Source organism: Hyla sarda, chromosome 3, assembly GCF_029499605.1.
Source record: "Hyla sarda isolate aHylSar1 chromosome 3, aHylSar1.hap1, whole genome shotgun sequence".
In the NCBI taxonomy this organism is placed as follows: Eukaryota; Metazoa; Chordata; class Amphibia; order Anura; family Hylidae; genus Hyla; species Hyla sarda.
Genome location: NC_079191.1, coordinates 47,881,174 through 47,901,547, shown reverse-complemented (window position 1 = coordinate 47,901,547; position 20,374 = coordinate 47,881,174). Strand labels below are relative to the sequence as shown.

Below are 20,374 nucleotides of genomic sequence, written 5' to 3'. Positions count from 1 at the left end.
CCCCCTCATGACCTCACGCCCCGCCCCCTCAACGTAAGTCTATAGGAGACGTTGTTCCAAATGCTGACAAGCGGAGTGCCCCTTTATTAAAGACTTGTATGGAGACTGCCATGCACATACTCCACCATCATTGATAACTCTGCCCCAATGTCTTCAATAAAGGACTTTTACCCTACTAACGTGTGTCCTCCATAATGATCTCAGACCAACAAGGTACCTTAGAGACCCCTTTGGTACAACCTAGAGATTTCTATCACTGATTAAATTCTACGCCAGTGTTTTCCCAAACAGTGTGCCTCCGGTTGTTGCAAAACTACAACTCCCAGCATGCCCGGACAGCCAAAGGCTGTCCGGGCATGCTGAGAGTTGTAGTTTTGTAACAGCGGAAGACACACTTTTCTGCGCATAAGACCATCCAAGTCAATAACAAAGCAGTGCCAAAGGTGTGTACACAATGATGATCCTTTCAGTCTGTAAAATGGTTCCTCTCGCTCTTATCTATAAAGGGTACCTTTCATCAAAAAAACCTTTTGATATATTATAGATTAATGTATTTTCCAATTGCATGTTATTAGAAAATATTCTTCTTTCTATTCAGTTTTCCACTTTGAAAAAAATGACCACTAGAGGTCTCCCTACCAGTCCTGGCCGCAAGCCCTTTTTATAGATTTCATGCCGGAGTCCTAATTCTTAAACTGCAGCCAGGACACAGACAAGCTCGGCACTGCTCCCAGACAGGTAGGAGCCAGCACTGTGCTCATAGCACAGCAGGAAATACTCCTGACTCTGCCTTACAGCATGCCCTCATTCATTTTACTATCTGAGCTCCGACCTTTCTTCTCTCTGCACATGCAGTTGTAAACAGAGGAGAAGATTCAGCGCTGCCAGCTGCTGTGTTCATAGCCTCTATGCACACAGGGATAGCGTCAGTGAGAGTGAGGGACAGATGGGGGTTGGGAATAAGGGAGAGTTTAGATCATGATAGGTACTCTTTAACATATCAGAAGATCATATTGAGAGGTTTTTACCTTTTATGGCTATTGCAAGGAAATTTTATATTATGTGGTTGTCCATGTAATGGATGGGCTAGGTCCATTAGAGAGGGGGCTATTCTTATTGTCTCTCTTATTCGGCTTGGGGATCGCAAGCAGGGCAACTATTCTTTGATGTCTCTATGTGGATGTCAAACATATGCAAAAAGATTTTTTTTTTTAACCCTTTAAAGGTTAAAGGCGTTTCTCCAAGGGAACTATGAGTGAAAAGTATGTTGTGGGTTTCAGGCAGGAATTTTTTCTGCTTTTAGACATTTTTCTTCTTTTTCTGCAGAAATATCTATGTTTCGTACCCTTACCCAGTGATGTGTTATTATCTCTGACTTATCCTTTGCAGTATTTTTTTTCTTTTCTTGCTTATATGAAATTCACAACAGTTTGTTTTGGATGATACCGGTTTGAAAATGTGTTTATTTGCCCTAGCCCCTATATTTTCTATGAGTTTCGGTGTCTGTGTTATCTAATAACATTCTATTTTTTGCATATTTTTGTTAGCTTCTGTTTTGGCTGCCTTTTCTAGTTGGAGTTATAGTTTTAAAGGGGGTATTCTGGCTTTATACATCTTATCCCCTATCCAAAGAGAGGGGATAAGATGTATGATGGCAGGGGTCCTGCCCCTGGGGACCCCCGTGATCTCGGTGCAGCCCCTGGCATTCTGTGCCGGGTGCTGCCTCAGAGACAGGGACATGACGTCCCGGCCATGCCCCCTAGTGACATTCATGTCTATGGGAGGGGGTGTGATGGCCTATGGATAGGGAATAAGACGTATAAAGCCGGAATACCCCTTTAACATCTTGCAAAGTTTTCGCTATCCACAGGTAGGCCCCCTTCCTCAGAAAGGTGAACAGAGTCTCCTGTTTAAATGGAGTGACAGGTCCATTCATTCTCTGTGGACAGCAGAACAATGTACCCCGCTATCTCCGGCAGCATCCACAGAGAATAAATCGGCAAATACATACACAACCCACTGCTCTATTTTAATGGGAGACTGTGGTCCCTCTTGAGATTTCAGGGGTTCTGACCGCTGTGGATAGGGAGTAACTTTTAGGAGGACACAATATTACCACCTCGCAGAGATACCTCTTTCTAAGTACCAGACCAAACAAAATCAGATCCAGGGTGCACAAAACAACCCAAGTAAAAGTGATTTATGAAATGGATTAAAAAAAAATGAACCATTCCAATGGGACGGCTTATAAGATTAAAGGATAAGTATCCTACAAAAAAACGTATCCCCTATCCTTCAGATGCACCACTATAGATAATGAACCATACCAGATCCTCGCACTGTGTGTGTTTTAGTCTCTTCGCTATGTCCAGAGGAGTTTCTCCAGCTTCATTGGCTGCAATCCAGAACAGAGGAAAGAATAAGCTGTATATAAGGGGATAAGTTATTTTTTACTACAGAACGCCTTTAATCTGTGATTCTCAACCAGTTAGACTCACCACACGTGCGCAGCAATACCCACTGACATTGCATACGTGGGCAATCTACACAGGGCCACCACTGTCAGATGGGCCCTGTGTGTCAAACAACAGGAGGTCAGCGGAGTTCCTGCTTCATCGACCAGGATCGGTGGAACAATTCCAGTGGTTTAAGCATCTGATCGCCATTGGCAAGAACAAATGCTACATGATAATAGGGGCTCCCACATCCATATCGGTTAATGACTGGGGGGACCCCTGTACCGTCAAGCTTATAAAGTGCTGTGTATGTAGTCTGACACGCCACAAGCATGTTCACATTACCGCTTTTTCATGGTAAAAATAAAAATGCTGTAACTAGGCCAAATCGGCATCTCAAATCTGCAATGCTTTTTGATGCATTTTTCCAAATCAGACCGGGATTTCAATGCAGAAATAACAAAAAAATTTGATGTGGACTTTGGAGCAGGAATTTCAAGCTCACATTGATTTCAATAGAAAAACACTGTGCAGAAATGATCCCAAAAGCGGCATGTTCATTTCTTCAGTGTCTGAAAAGTCTGCATTGCAGTTTTTCAGCATCGCGTACACTTTCTTACTGGAGGCGATTGGCAGGTAAAAAAAAAAAGACACTGACTTGGACAACGTAAATAAGGATTCAGCCTCCAAAATCAGCACTGAATTTTGCTGTGTGAATGGGACCTAAGTGTTTCCCCAACAACAAACTGTGTCATAGAGCATAATGTGTTAGCACACAGAAGAGTAGAGGTTTTGCTGTTCTTGGAAGTACATTTTAAAGGGGTACTCCGCTGGAAAACATTTATTTTTTATTTTTTTATCAACTGTTGCCAGAAAGTTTAAACAGGTTTGTAAATTACTTCTATTTAAAAATCTTAATCCTTCCAGTACCCATCAGCTGCTGTATACTACAGAGGAAGTTCTTTTCTTTTTGAATTTCCTTTCTGCCTGACCACAGTGCTCTCTGCTGACACCTCTGTCCATGTCAGGAACTGTTCAGAGCAGGATAGATTTTCTATGGGGATTTGATGCTACTCTGGAAAGTACCTAAAATGGACAGAGGTGTCAGCAGAGAGCACTGTGGTCAGACAGAAAAGAAATTCTAAAAGTAAAAGAACTTCCTGTGGAGCATACAGCAGCTGATAAGTACTGAAAGGATTAAAGGGTACCTCTCATCAAAAAAACTTTTGATATATTCTAGATTAATGTATGCAGAATAACTTTACAATTGCATGTAATTAAAAAATATGCTTCTTTCTATTTAATTTTTCACTTTGAAGAAATGACCACTAGGGGTCTCCCTACCAGTCCTGGCAGCAAGCATTTCAGACTCATGCTGGAGTCCTAAACACTACGAGCTGCCAGTCTGCTTTGTTCACAAAGGAGAACACTAAGAGCTGCCAGCCTGCTTTGTTCACAGCCTGTTTGGCTGTGAACAAAGCAGGCTGGCCGCTCTGAGTGTTTAGGACTCCAGCATGAGTCAGAAATGCTTGCTGACAGGACTGATCGTGAAAAATACAATAGAAAGAAGCATATTTTTTATTAACATGCTATTGGAAAGTTATTCAACATTCATTAATCTAAAATATATCAAAAGTTTATTTGATGAGAGGTACCCTTTAAGATTTTAAAATAGAAGTCATTTACAAATCTTACAAAAAAGAAGGTTGCAGCAGCACTCTTGGTCAAAAAATGGAGGCTCTTAGGGCACTTTATGATCAAAAAGTGTCCCCCATCCACCACGTGGAGGCGGCCTAATTTCGGATGGGACCCTAGCACTTATTTCACTCATCTCTGCTGGGCATATGGCCTCTGACTGGGTGACATGCTGGATCCATAATTAATTTTAAAGACCTCCTGTGAAACAGGAAGGGGTGCACGTCTTTTACAAATCTGTTTATCTTTCTGGCACCAGTTGGTTTAGAAATTTCTTTTTCAAGTGGAGTATCCCTTTAAGGCAGTGTTTTCCAAACAGTGCATCTCCATCGGTTGCAAAACTACAACTCCCAGCATGCTCGGACAGCCTTCGGCTGTCCGGGCATGCTAGGAGTTGTAGTTTGGCAACAGCTGGAGGCATCTTCATTGGGAAACACTGCTTTAAGGGATTCATCTGTATGGAGTGTGATTTCTCTTTCAGATAATATCTTTCCAGGATACATAAGAGGTTTTGGAGAGTAGAGGGTGGATGGTACGCACCTATCTCTATGGAGGCCTTCCCTCTCAGCAGTAGTTTAAGGCACTCGGCGTTGTCGGTCAAGCAGCAGTAGTGAAGTGCGGTGCTGCCTTTCACAGTCTGTTTGTCCAGATTACCACTGCGGACATAAAAAAAAGACAAAGATCAGAAGCCAGATCAGGAGGATGTACAACACTATTGAAGCTGTGTATCCCGGAAGGGTAGAAGAGAAAAGTAAACAGCTATCTCCTACACACTACGACTACTACCTAAGCTTCACTGAAAGACAAAATGTCACCAGGAGAGGACGCTGTAGGTTCATGCAATGCATTTATCACCATTACGCTCCCTAATAAAAGGTGAGTTACTGGAGACCTCTGAACAGCATCCTCTGTGCCACAGCGCCCCCGTGTGAATTCTGGATGTGTGTTAAATTATCTCAATCTTTAAAATCCTATGAGTTTTTTTTTTTCATATTGTGCTGCTTAATAGGCACAGACCAAGGGCAAAAACCAGGGCAGCTTGATCAGTACTGACAGGATAGAATGTTACAATAGGAGACGGCTTGTATAGTACAACCATACAGTGCTCAAATAATATCACCATACAGAGCTCATATAGTACAACCATACAGTGCTCAAATAACATCCCCATACAGTGCTCATATAGTACTACAATACAGTGCTCAAATTATATCACTATACTGCACTGATATAGTGCTGAGATACAGGGCTCATTTAGTACAACCATACAGTGCTAAAATAATATCACTATACTGCACTCATGGGGGAAGATTTATCAGAACTTGTGGAGAAGAAAAGCTGCCCATAGCAACCAGATCACTTCTTTCATTTTTGAAAAGGCCTCTGCAAAATTAAAGAAGCGATCTGATTGGTTGTTATGGGCAACTTTTCTTCTCCACAAGTTCTGATAAATCTCCCCCATAGTGCTGAAATACAGTGCTCAACTAATACAACCATACAGTGCTCAACAAATACAACCATACAGTGCTCAACTAATACAACCATACAGTGCTCAACTAATACATCCATACAGTGCTCAACTAATACATCCATACAGTGCTCAACTAATACAACCATACAGTGCTCAACTAATACAACCATACAGTGCTCAACTAATACAACCATACAGTGCTCAACTAATACAACCATACAGTGCTCAACAAATACAACCATACAGTGCTCAACAAATACAACCATACAGTGCTCAACAAATACAACCATACAGTGCTCAACTAATACATCCATACAGTGCTCAACTAATACAACCATACAGTGCTCAACTAATACATCCATACAGTGCTCAACAAATACAACCATACAGTGCTCAACTAATACAACCATACAGTGCTCAACTAATACAACCATACAGTGCTCAACTAATACATCCATACAGTGCTCAACTAATACAACCATACAGTGCTCAACTAATACAACCATACAGTGCTCAACTAATACAACCATACAGTGCTCAACTAATACAACCATACAGTGCTCAACTAATACAACCATACAGTGCTCAACAAATACAACCATACAGTGCTCAACAAATACAACCATACAGTGCTCAACTAATACAACCATACAGTGCTCAACTAATACAACCATACAGTGCTCAACTAATACAACCATACAGTGCTCAACTAATACAACCATACAGTGCTCAACTAATACAACCATACAGTGCTCAACTAATACAACCATACAGTGCTCAACTAATACAACCATACAGTGCTCAACTAATACAACCATACAGTGCTCAACTAATACAACCATACAGTGCTCAACTAATACAACCATACAGTGCTCAACAAATACAACCATACAGTGCTCAACTAATACAACCATACAGTGCTCAACTAATACATCCATACAGTGCTCAACTAATACAACCATACAGTGCTCAACTAATACAACCATACAGTGCTCAACTAATACAACCATACAGTGCTCAACTAATACAACCATACAGTGCTCAACTAATACAACCATACAGTGCTCAACAAATACAACCATACAGTGCTCAACAAATACAACCATACAGTGCTCAACTAATACATCCATACAGTGCTCAACTAATACAACCATACAGTGCTCAACTAATACAAACATACAGTGCTCAACTAATACATCCATACAGTGCTCAACAAATACAACCATACAGTGCTCAACTAATACAACCATACAGTGCTCAACTAATACAACCATACAGTGCTCAACTAATACAACCATACAGTGCTCAACTAATACAACCATACAGTGCTCAACTAATACAACCATACAGTGCTCAACTAATACAACCATACAGTGCTCAACAAATACAACCATACAGTGCTCAACTAATACAACCATACAGTGCTCAACTAATACATCCATACAGTGCTCAACTAATACAACCATACAGTGCTCAACTAATACAACCATACAGTGCTCAACTAATACAACCATACAGTGCTCAACTAATACAACCATACAGTGCTCAACAAATACAACCATACAGTGCTCAACTAATACAACCATACAGTGCTCAACTAATACATCCATACAGTGCTCAACTAATACAACCATACAGTGCTCAACTAATACAACCATACAGTGCTCAACTAATACAACCATACAGTGCTCAACTAATACAACCATAAAGTGCTCAACAAATACAACCATACAGTGCTCAACAAATACAACCATACAGTGCTCAACAAATACAACCATACAGTGCTCAACTAATACATCCATACAGTGCTCAACTAATACAACCATACAGTGCTCAACTAATACAAACATACAGTGCTCAACTAATACATCCATACAGTGCTCAACAAATACAACCATACAGTGCTCAACTAATACAACCATACAGTGCTCAACTAATACATCCATACAGTGCTCAACTAATACAACCATACAGTGCTCAACTAATACAACCATACAGTGCTCAACTAATACAACCATACAGTGCTCAACTAATACAACCATACAGTGCTCAAGTAATACATCCATACAGTAGTGCTCAACTAATACATCCATACAGTGCTCAAATAATACATCCATACAGTGCTCAAATAATACATCCATACAGTGCTCAACTAATACATCCATACAGTGCTCAAATAATACAACCATACAGTGCTCAAATAATACATCCATACAGTGCTCAAATAATACAACCATACAGTGCTCAAATAATACAACCATACAGTGCTCATATATCATACAATACTAAAATAGTATCATCATACAGTGCCAAGCACTACATGGTGCTCAAAATATAATCGTCCTAAGGAGGGTGATGGAGGGCCCCCTGGAGAGGCTCAAGGACATTTGCCAAGTATGCCATTAGTTGTGCCAAGCTATGCTTCTCCCTTGTTGTTCTTGTGAAACTACTGAAAAAGGTGCCCAACGAGCCACTTGAGAAAAAGCCTCCACGCAGCACACTAACAGGTACTTCCTTTCCTTACACCACCTCAACACTGTTTCACATGTATACCACTATTTAGTGCCAAAGAATGGTTTGAATAAATGCTAAATATGGTGCAGCCATCACAAACTGATTTGCTACTTACCTTTATAATTTTTTTATTCAGATAAGTCTTGGACAAAACATTAAGGGAACAGTCACATGTACAGGATCTGCTGAGGATATCAATGTAACTAAATGATTGAACACAACCTGCACCAGCCTTCAGCTTTCCAGGCATTCTGGGATTTGTATTTTTGCAACCGCTGGAGGCACTCTGGATTGGAAACACTGGCCTACACCATTTTTTTTCACTCGATGCCTGTGGCCTGCTGAGCTCACGCTTACAATAACAGAAGGATCAGTATCTTTGTACCTATTTTGCACCAGGAAATCAACTATGTGCAGTGAGGTGCGGTCGACTGATCTGACAGCAAGATGCAGCGCGGTTTCTCCTTGTTCCTATAAGAAGAAAAGAGGAAGAATGTCTATAATCGGACATGGCTGTCATGGTTATCATGTTTTATAAGCCACTATCAAGCACACACAGTCTCATCTGAAGCATTATAACATTTTGGTGGAAAACATTTTATTTTTATTTTTTTTACAATGAACTGGTGCCAGAAAGTTAAACAGATTTGTAAATTACTTCTATTAAAAAAATCTTTACCCTTCCAGTACTTATTAGCAGCTGCATATTACAGAGGAAATTATTTTTTATTTTATTTCTTTTTTGTCTTGTCCACAGTGCTCTCTGCTGACACCTCTGTCCATGTCAGGAACTGTTTTGGACAATTCTTGATACGGGCATCAGGTGTCAGCAGAGAGCACTGTGGACAAGACAAAAAAAATTCAAAAAGAAAAGAATTTCCTCTGTAGTATACAGCAGCTAATAAGTACTGGAAGCGTAAAGATGTTTTAATAGAAGTAATTTACAAATCTGCTTAACTTTCTGGCACCAGTTGATTTAAAAAAAATAATAATGTTCTCCACCGGAGTACCCCTTTAAGCATTACAGCATTATATATATAAAATATATATGTATAGCTATATGTGTGTATATATATGTGTGTGTGTGTATATATATATATATATATATATATATATATATAGACACACACATACCCATAATATATATATTAAATAATACCCAGACACAACATGTAGTCACTTAATAGAGAGAGGAGGTGCACTCACATGCCCGTTTGCTAATGGAATGGTTTCCGTAAGGTCTATTCCATCTGCGTGCAGTTGTACCAGTGCATATATGTCCCTGGTCTTGACGGCATCACATAGGCAGTGCATTTTAGATGCGTTGTCTACGTACTTCTTCCTTGCATACCTTTTTTCAATATACTTTGCCGTAATGTAATCTTTCCTGGCATTCCTGTGACGAAAGGGGTAAAAAAAAGTACAGCTTACATATAATAGAGTAGCTACGCCCAATTCACCACAACTGAAAGGTATTCTGTATGTAAGAGGTAGAACTATAACATTGGTGCCACCCATTGATTTTGGTGAGATTGGCCAACTATCTAATGTGTATGAAGGCCAGCCAACTCTCTCCAAATGGCAGATGTCAGGGGAAGAAATAGTTGGACATGTGGGATTTCAACATGCCCAATTCTTTAATTCTTGGGAAGATAGTTTGCCGCCAGAGGGGCTTGGCAACGGCTTTATCCCAAATCCCCATTCAGTTGGACTACGTGTATGGAGGGGATCAGGAGAGATGGCTGTTGGCCAAAAATTCAGCCATAGAAAATGTATTTTTCTTAAAGGGGTAGTCCAGTGGTGAAAAACTTATCCCCTATCCTAAGGATAGGGGATAAGTTTCAGATCGCGGGGGGTCCGACCGCTGGGGCCCCCCGCGATCTCTCTGTATGGGGCCCCGGCTCGCTGGCCAGATAACGCGTGTTGACCACCACACGAAGCGGCGGCCGACACGCCCCCTCAATACATCTCAGCCAGAGATTGCTGAAGGCAGCGCTCCGGCTCTGCCATAGAGTTGTATTGATGGGGGCGTGTCAGCCTCCACTTTATGCGGTGGTCAACAAGTTCCCTTCCCGCGGGTTGTCGGGGCCCCCGTACAGGAGATCGCGGGGGGCCCCAGCAGCCGGACCCCCTGCGATCTGAAACTTATCCACTATCCTTAGGATAGGGGATAAGTTTTTCACCACTGGACTACTCCTTTAAGGTGGCCATACACTCTGCCAAATGTGTATGATCAGTTCACAGCTATTCCTTAAAGTGTACCCGTCAGATCCAACAAAAAAACATTTTTTTTAATATATCACTCAGTACCTAATCCTGACCATATACATCTAATTTTTATGTGCCTAGCACCTTTATTTATTTTTTTATTACACTTTTAATTTAGCTCACTAGTCTGAATTGCTCCCAAAGGGAAGGGGTGTGGCCTCACTGTGCAGGTCTCCGCCCCCTCCCTCAGTATGCTGTCTGCTCACATCTCCCCTAGCATTAGCAAAACTACAACTCCCAGCTTGTCCTCACTGACAGTAGGGGGACACAAGCTGACAGGGGGAGGATTTTTCCTCAGCTCTGAGCCCTGCACTCACAGCTGTCAATCAAGGAAGTGTGTCCATGACATAGGTGATGACGCATGGACACAGCAGGACTAGTATGTGACCAAGCAGGCGGGGGGGGGGGGGGGGGGGGGGGGGGGCGGGGAGTTGTTTGACTGGCTTTGTCAGTATGAAATACAGAAAAATTTCTAATGAAAGCAATTACAAAATCTATTGGTTTTGCATGATTTACAACATATCAAAAGTTTTTGTATTTGACAGTGCCCATTTAAGGGGTGCCCTGGTGGAAAACTAATATTTTAAAAAATATTTTTTTTTTTTAAGCAAAAGCAACTGGTGCCAAAAAGTTAAACAGATTTGCAAATTACTTCTATTAAAAAAATCTTAATCCTTCCAGTACTTGTTAGCTGCTGAATACTACAGAGGAAATTCTTTTCTTTTTGAAACAACAGAGCTCTCTGCTGACATCACGAGCACAGTGCTCTCTGCTAACATCTCTGTCCATTTTAACCTCTTAAGGACCTACCCATTTTTTACCTCTATGACCAGGCTCTTTTTTTTTTTTTTATTTGACATTTATCTCTTTAAATGGTAATAACTTTAGAACGCTTTTTCTGAGCGGAGCAATTCTGTGATTTTTTTTTGTGACATTGTACTTTATATAACTGGTGCATTTTCGTTGACACATGAAGCATTTTTTGTGAAAAACTGGAAAATTTCTGGCGTTTTTATAATTTTTTTATGGTGTACACTGTGCGGTAAAAGTGATGTTAGATTTATTCTGTGGGTCAGTACGATTATGGCGATACCAATTTTATATGGCTTTCTATGTTCTTTTTCCTTTTCTGAGCAAAATTATTTTTCTGCCGTTCATTTTCCAACAGCCGTAACTTTTTTATTTTTCGTCCGACGCCATTGAATAAGGGCTTATTTTTTGCGGGATGAGCTGTACTTTTTATTGGTATAATTTTTGTGCTACTTGTTACCTTTTGATCTTTTTTATTCCGCTATTTGTACCAAAATTGGCGAATTTTGCGCTTTTTTTTATGTTTTTTTTTTACGGTGTTCACCGTGCGGGATAGTATACATTATAGTTTTATAGTACACATCATTATGGACGTGGCAAAACCTATTATGTATATGATTTGTGTTTTTGATCTTTCTTGGTGATAATACGGGGCTTTTATTGAGAAAGGGGCATTTTTTTTTTTTTTTTACACTTCATACTTTTATTGAAGAACTTTTTATTTTATTTTTTACACTTTTTACAGCTTATACTATGCTGCAATACATTTGTACCGCAGCACAGTATAACCTGATGAGCTGCAGACACTACAGCCTGATCCAGCCTCTGGCTGGATCTCACAGGCTTCCGTAGCAGGCAGACAGGAGGTCATGATCTGACCTCCAGCTGCCATAGCAACCAACAGCAACCCGCGATTGTATCGCGGCGCCGCCGTTGGAGAACAGGGGGAGAGCGCTCCCCCTGTCAACACCATAGATGCCGTGATCAGGATTGATCACGGCATCTATGGGGTTAATGCTGCCAGGACCGGCAGGATCGCGGCTCCGGCAGCTGCGGCGGTTCTCCGACTGTGATTGACAGCCGGGTCCCATCGCCGATCTCCTGCGCTGCCCGCAGCAGTGCCGGAGATCGCTATGACGTATGCATACGTCCAATTGCGCGAACGTGTTGGATGATTGGACGTATGCGTACGTCCTATAGCAAGAAGGGGTTAAGAACTGACCAGAGTAGGAGAAAATCCCCATAGCACACATATGCTGCTCTGGACAGTTCCTAAAATGGACAGAGATGTCAGCAGAGAGCACTGTGCTCGTGATGTCAGCAGAGAGCTCTGTGTTCCAAAAAGAAAATAATTTCCTCTGTAGTATTCAACAGCTAATAAGTACTGGAAGGATTACGTTTTTTTTTTAATAGAAGCAATTTACAAATCTGTTAAACTTTCTGGCACCAGTTGATTTAAGAAAAAAAAAAAGTTTTCCACCGGAGTACCCCTTTAAGGGTTGGTTTACACATTTATGCTGTATCTTACTACTCTCTGTCTGCATCCCAGCAAGAAAAGGATGCCGACCTACACGGTAACGGGGCCTATTCATTTCAATGGTCCAAAGGTAGTCACCTACTGACCATGTTAAGGTCGCCTTAGCCCTATTTTCCTATTTTTACCTACAGCAATGCTATAATGCAGTTTTTCCCAACCAGGGGGCCTTCCAGCTGTTGCAAAACTACAACTCCCAGCATGCTGGGAATTGTAGTTTTGCAACAGCTGGAGACACCCTGGTTGGGAAACAAAGCTATAATGTCTAGTTTGACAACAGACCGAGCAGCAGAGCGCTCAGGCCCGGGGTTCTGTATCACAGATGTGGATGGGGGTTATTCTAGCACAGTATATGATGATCTATAACGTACATGTCACTGCTGGCCGCAGGCTTCACAGTATCATCAGCAGGCAGGCAGGCTTCCATTATCTCATTAAATGTGGTATTTCCTATATTTTTTGCAAGCTAGAAAAAAAGAAGAAAGATATAGTAGTTTAGTGACAAATACTTCACTCTACATGTGACTATAAGGCCTTATAAATACAGAATTATGATAATGTCATATTCATAACACATTACACTGACAACCAGACACTGGATACACTTTAATATATCATTTGTATTTATGCAGCATGGCAGCCCCATCTGGAAGCTGTAGTGACAACTATACTGGCTGTCACTCTACTTTCCCAGAAATAAATCCGTACTATGACTATCTGGACCCATCTTGTTTCGACAGATTGGAAGAGGTTTATTTTCTAAATGCTGGTGATGTTCATGTAAGGAAAGTCTCACACAGGACACTAAGGGCCCAAATTTGGCACAGTAGTCACGTCTGTCAATGGGACAAAGTACAAGTCAATGGCCTAAGAGCAGAATCCGGGTCATCTCTGCTCCATGCAGGAAGATCACGGATCCACAGAAGAAATTCAGTGAAGGATTTCTACAATGTGAACGGATCCTTAGGGTCAGATTGTTAGTAAGGATACAAGGAACAGGGCACCAGGGCGTCCACCACCTGAGGGAACATCCACCGGACCTCCCCAGGTTGGCTTTAGTATTCTATATAAGAGAGAGAGAGAAAGAGACAGACAGAGAGAAAGGGAAAACGTGACAGACAGAGAGATAGACAGTCAGACAGAGAGACAGACAGAGAGACACACACAGACAGACAGACACAGAAAGAAACAGTCAGAGTGACAAAGACAGACAGAGAGAAAGGGAAACCATGACAGACAGAGAGACAAAGACAGAGAGAGAGAGACAGACAGACAAAGGGAATCTGTGACAGACAGAGAGAGACACACAACAGAAAGAGACAGACAGAGACACAGACAGAGAGAGAAACAGGCTGAGAGAGGGAGAGACAGGCAGACAGTGAGAGAGAGACATAGAACAACAGACACACACATAGAGAGACAGACAGGCAGAGAGACAGACAGGCAGAGAGACAGACAGGCAGAGAGACAGACAGGCAGAGAGACAGACAGACAGGCAGAGAGACAGACAGACAGGCAGAGAGACAGACAGACAGGCAGAGAGACAGACAGACAGGCAGAGAGACAGACAGACAGGCAGAGAGACAGACAGACAGGCAGAGAGACAGACAGACAGGCAGACAGACAGACAGACAGACAGGCAGACAGACAGACAGGCAGGCAGACAGACAGGCAGGCAGACAGACAGGCAGGCAGACAGACAGACAGGCAGAGAGACAGACAGACAGGCAGAGAGACAGACAGACAGGCAGAGAGACAGACAGACAGGCAGAGAGACAGACAGACAGGCAGAGAGACAGACAGACAGGCAGAGAGACAGACAGACAGGCAGAGAGACAGACAGACAGGCAGAGAGACAGACAGACAGGCAGAGAGACAGACAGGCAGAGAGACAGACAGGCAGAGAGACAGACAGGCAGAGAGACAGACAGGCAGAGAGACAGACAGGCAGAGAGACAGACAGGCAGAGAGACAGACAGGCAGAGAGACAGACAGGCAGAGAGACAGACAGACAGAGAGACAGACAGACAGAGAGACAGACAGACAGGCAGAGAAAGACAGACAGAGATAGAGAGAGAGACAGACAGACAGAGAGAGAGACAGACAGACAGACAGAGAGGGAGACAGAGAGAGAGGGAGATAGACAGACAGAGAGAGACAGACAGAGAGAGAGACAGACAGACAGACAAATAGGGAGAAGGACAGAAGGTATAATACTCTTCTCACCTTTTAAAGAGAGTGCAGAACCCCCTATTGCTGTTTCCCATTACTATCCAGCATTTGAAGTCTCTAAATAGAAGTGTCACACGAGTGCCCACCTCTCCTACATGTGGCTACTATAGTGGTCTGGGCTCCACAGGTGGGATAGGCCCCAACCCAACATTAAATTTGCCCTGGAAACAATAGTTACTTCTATAGTCATGAATACTGCAATATTCACAGCTAGAGATTATTCTACGACAGGACATATATAACAAATATATATATATATAGCTTTATCTGGAATCAAAGGAGGCTGAATGATCAGAGATTCTGGATGGTCAATTGGTCATAGAACTGTATAGACAAGTCAGATTCTAGATTAGTAACTTATTGTATATAATTAGGGTGTTCTAACATTCAGAAAGTCTTCTTACCAACAGTTCGGATGTTCCCAGGACGTCCAGTGTGAGTGACTGTATTCTGGAGTAATGTACCCCCAACTCCCGGTGAATCCCTGAGCACTCAATACACGTCAGTATACCAAGGTTTGTAGAAAGCCAAGTAGGATCTGAGACATAAAACAAATGCTGTAAAACCCCACTAACACAAGGTAATACTTCAGAACAAAGAATGTGATCTATAACAAGAATCTCCTTAAAGGGGTACTCCGCCCCTAGACATCTTATCCCCTATCCAAAGGATAGGGATAAGATGTCAGATCGCCGCGGTGCCGCTGCAGCACCCCGCTATCATTACAGCACAGAGCGAGTTCGCTCTGCACGTAATGATGGGCAGTACAGGGGCCGGAGCAGCGTTACGTCACGGCTCCGCCCCTCGTGACGTCACGGCCTGCCCCTTTCAATACAAGTCTATGGGAGGGGGCGTGGCGGTCATCACGCCCCCTCCCATAGACTTGCATAGAACTTGCTCTGTGCTGTAATGATGGCGAGGTGCCGCAGCGGGGATCCCAGGGGTCCCCAGCAGCGGGACCGCGGCGATCTGACATCTTATCCCCTGTCCTTTGGATAGGGGATAAGATGTCTAGGGGCGGAGTACCCCTTTAATAATTACTGTTATGATGATATAACCAAATCTTTACAAAGACGTTACTCTAAAAGAATCTCAGTCTAAAAGGGGTTCTTCAAGCTTAAAACGAATCCTGTGGATAGGGGATAAGTCTCTGATCATGGCAGGTCCCAGCTATCTACATAATGGGGCCCCAACTTTCCCTGCTGCATAAAGTATTGGGTCGGCATGCTCTATATGATCCTCTATGTGAGTGCCAGAGATAGTGGGATAAGTTTTTAAAGGGGTACTCCGCCCCTAGACATCTTATTCCCTATCCAAAGGATAGGAGATAAGATGTCTGATTGCGGGGGTCCTGCTGCTGGGGACCCCTGCAATCGCGGCTGTGACACCCCGGACATCCTGTGCACGAAGCGAACTTTGCTCAGTGCCGGATGACTGGCGATGCAGGGCGGAGACTCTTGACATCACAATCACACCCCGCTTGTGATGTCACAGTCACGCCCCCTCAATGCAAGTCTATGGGAGGGGGCGTGGCGGCCGCCACGCCCCCTCCCATAGACTTGCATTGAGGGGGCGTGGCCGTGAAGAGCGGGGCACAGCCGTGACGTCACGAGCCTCCGTCGCTCTAAACAAACGCCGGGTGCAACAGGGAGATTGCGGGGTCCCCAGTGACGGGACCCACGCGATCAGACATCTTATCCCCTATCCTTTTGATAGGGGATAAAATGTCTAAGGGCGGAGTACCCCTTTAATTGTTGGAATACCCCTTTAAGCCATGTTCAAACTGCTAAATTTCTGTGCGGAATTCCGACTAAATTTACTGCACATTAAGTTCATTGGGATTCCACAGACCCAATCAGACAGCAGAATTTCCCCCGCAGAATCCCATTGAACTCAAAGGGGCTTGAATTTTGGCAGAATTCGGTGTTTAGAGAACCCAGAATTCTGCCGCAATTCCGAATTTGTGTGGAATTGTGTCAATTCTGCCGTGTGAACATAGTCTTCAGAAGGCCATACAAATAAAATCACTGTCGGCCCTATGATCATCTCTCCCAATCATGTGCACATGCAATCTCTCATTGGGCAAGAGTGCAGGTGTTTTGAACAGGGAGAGGGGAGAAAGCCGCTGCCAGACTCCATTGGCAGCAACTTATCTTAAGTCAACACATATCTAAGGTTTATGGCTGGATTACATAGCAGCTGAACAATGGACAATTCCTAATAAGAGGCGGTCAAAGATAATGGAATAATTCAGAAACCCAATAAAGAAGAACGTCAATGATTTACACTGCCTATGGCTGGCAGGGCATGCTGGGAGATGTAGTTTTGCAACAGCTGGGGGCAAACTAATTGGAAAACATTGGACTAGAGAGATTTATAGGGGCAAGTGTCTTCTGGGGTAAACCTATACTTGCTTAGTTTGGATCCTATGTCTCCCTACTAACTCCTATCATTAATACTGGAGTCTATCATCTGTATAAATAAAAATCTCAGAACTGCAATTAGAAATCCAATAAACTTCCAGAAAAGTAACAAGAAGCTTAATGCAAGTTCTGGCCGGTGGCCAACGAGGCTTCATTGATATTCTGTGGACACAGCTAATTGTCTGAACATAATAAACAATTACAATGGCTCTGAACGGGACGGCACACACGGCCACCTAGACCATGGTCTAGAACAGTGTTTCCCAACCAGGGTGCCTCCAGCTGTTGCAAAACTACAACTCCCAGCATGCCCGGGACAGCATGCTGGGAGTTGTACATTTGAAAAATAGAACTCTCTGCGAGCCCCTAAAAGTAACAATAAGGCCAGAATTCCAGAGGGAGAACTCTGCTGCACTGTGCACACATGCCTATTCCGGCGTCCGCAGAACTAATAGACTTGTTTTCTTTCTGCCGGCGCCCGATGTCTGCGGAGTGTCCGACCCGAATTTTTCCAGGCGGATATTCCGCCATTTGAAATTTATTTATTTATTATTTATATACGTATACATAGTTCCCTTCCAACAGAAACAGCTAGCAAAGAAAGAGGACTACAGTTCATCATTTAACTTAATAACAGCAGACATACCCTACTAAACTTCTTTGCTATATACAGTATATACCTTATATTACTGTTATTACTGTATCTCTCGTTATGTATAATATAACCTTTATAACCAACTCCCCCTTTTCCCTTTATACCCCCAATACCAAACCCCTATCCTCTCCCCCTCTCTCCTCCGCCATTTGAATGAATTCTCACAGGAAAAAAAAAATCTGTACATTTCTGCTCTGCAGGCCTCAGCTATAATTTGCAGTTCTCCCAGAGCTGGTAAGCAGAGCTCCCTTCTCCAAGAGGTGGGGTGCCTCTGGACCTCATACTTACCAATAGGCCAGACATAGTATCTGAACTAGAGGTAAGCGGTCATCTTGGTAATAGTGACCACAACATAAGTTTTCGATTATTCTATATGAAGATGTCTACTAGTTGGGCTACAAAAACCTTAAAAGGGGTATTCCAGAAAAAAAAAATTCTTTTTATATATCAACTGACTCCATGAAGTTAAACAGATTTGTAAATTTCTTCTATTAAAAAATCTTAATCCTTCTAATAATTATCAGCTGCTGAAGTTGAGTTGTTCTTTTCTGTCAGACAACACTGCTCTCTGCTGACATCTCTGCTTGTCTCGGGAACAAAGAGGTTTGCTATGGGGATTTGCTTTTACTCTGGACAGTTCCAGAGACAGGTGTCATCAGAGAGCACTTAGAGCTGATAAGTACTGAAAGGATTAAGATTTTTTTTAAAAGAAGTAATTTACAAATCTGTTTAACTTTCTGGCGCCAGTTGATATATATAAAAAAAAGTTTTTTACTGGAATAACCCTTTAAACTTCAGGAAGGCTAATTTATATCAGCTAAGAGAGGACATCAGTGACACAGATTGGGACTGTGCCCTCAGTGAACACTTTCATTCTTATGGCAGAATCTGCAAGCAAAATCCCTTATTAAAAGGGAAAGTGACTTCCCTGCCACTGCTTAAAAATATATGATCTTTACAGTCCTCCCGCTATAGCTATACTGATAGTGTCACTTTCAATTTAGTTGGGCAGCAAATTGCCCCAGAAATAAGCACCGATTACGCATAATTTCTCCTCTATTTACCATAGAGCAGAAAGGTGCGAGTCCAAAGGGAATTAGGAGAGAAAATGTTCCTCACAAATTCCGTAGTGTGAACATAGCCTTACTCACCTTCCTCCACTCCATAGCAGCCTCTGGCACCAAGTTGCGCAGGCTGCGGGCGGTGCCACTGCTTTCCCCACGGAGCATAGCCTCTGCACGGGGGAAACTGATAGATGCGCTCGGCAATCACTGGCTGAGGCAGGACACCGCTGCGGTCAGTGATTGGCTGACCGTCGCTGTGACGTTACATCTACAGCCCCAGCCGGGAAGAAGACCGTCAGCAGAGACTGGCCAGAGGCGTGGATGTCCTGATATAGTCAAGTTCACCCATTTAAGGGCATGGGCACAGCTTACTCTGGTATCCAGTGACCATAATCTTATTATGGAGTGACAGGATAATAAAGATAACTAAATTATCAAAGATCTCATTACCATAAGGGCGCGTTCACACTGTGGAAATCTCGCTAAATCTCTGCTCGAGAATTCAGCGAGCGGAGATTCAGCCTGTCAGCCGCCGCCGAAATTCTTCGGCTGTAGGACCTTGTGGCTCTGCGCCATTACCATTGACGGTAATGCAGTGCTTGCGGAATTCCGCTCAAAGAATGAACATGTTTATTCTTTGTACAGAACAATTTCAGCGGCGAAATTGTCTGCTGCTGAAATTGCTCAGTGTGAACGGGTCTCGCAGAAGAGCCATTCACACGGATGTTAAAGTTCACCGCGCGTAATTCCGCAAGAATTACGTAGTGTGAACGCCCCCTAAAGGGGAAGGTTGCCAGCGGTACCTGACGCTCCGCAGTCACAGCAGATATCATTTCCAGGCATTTTCTGGATGTCAGATATAATCTCCTTGGTCAGCTCCTGTACGATGTTGTTCTCCCCAGTGCAGTGGTCTCCTTTGAATGCATTGTTTAAGGCTTCTTCTTTGCTGTTCTGGAGCACAGACATCCAACTATAATAAAGGAGATGATTATCACTTGTTAGAAAATGAAAGAAACAAACCGCTAAAACATAAATGACTGGGCCGCTAGGTCTAGTTTGGAAAATCCATTTCTAATACAGTGATCCCTCAACATACGATGGTAATTTGTTCCAAATGAACGATCCTTAGTTAAAACCATTGTATGTTGAGGGATCCGTGCAATGTAAAGTATAGGACAATGGTCCCCTCACCTGGCTCCGGCTGTCTCCCGGGGTCTTCTGCTCTGGTCTGAGATTGAGCAGACCAGAGCAG

At 42.9% G+C, this 20,374-nt stretch overlaps 1 protein-coding gene across 7 annotated transcripts in view; it reads right to left on the bottom strand.

Annotated features, from left to right (window-relative positions):
* The window catches only part of ASAP2 (ArfGAP with SH3 domain, ankyrin repeat and PH domain 2), a 241,633-nt gene that overhangs the window by 27,533 nt on the left and 193,726 nt on the right, over positions 1-20,374 (bottom strand). For all 7 annotated transcript variants that reach the window (XM_056564140.1, XM_056564144.1, XM_056564142.1 and 4 more), the window contains 7 exons: positions 19,926-20,092; positions 15,385-15,518; positions 13,120-13,214; positions 9,343-9,532; positions 8,522-8,607; positions 4,692-4,807; positions 2,328-2,395 (listed from right to left, as the gene is read on the bottom strand). In XM_056564140.1, the coding sequence (XP_056420115.1) occupies positions 2,328-2,395; positions 4,692-4,807; positions 8,522-8,607; positions 9,343-9,532; positions 13,120-13,214; positions 15,385-15,518; positions 19,926-20,092 (856 nt within the window). The remainder of the gene's footprint in view (positions 1-2,327; positions 2,396-4,691; positions 4,808-8,521; positions 8,608-9,342; positions 9,533-13,119; positions 13,215-15,384; positions 15,519-19,925; positions 20,093-20,374) is intronic.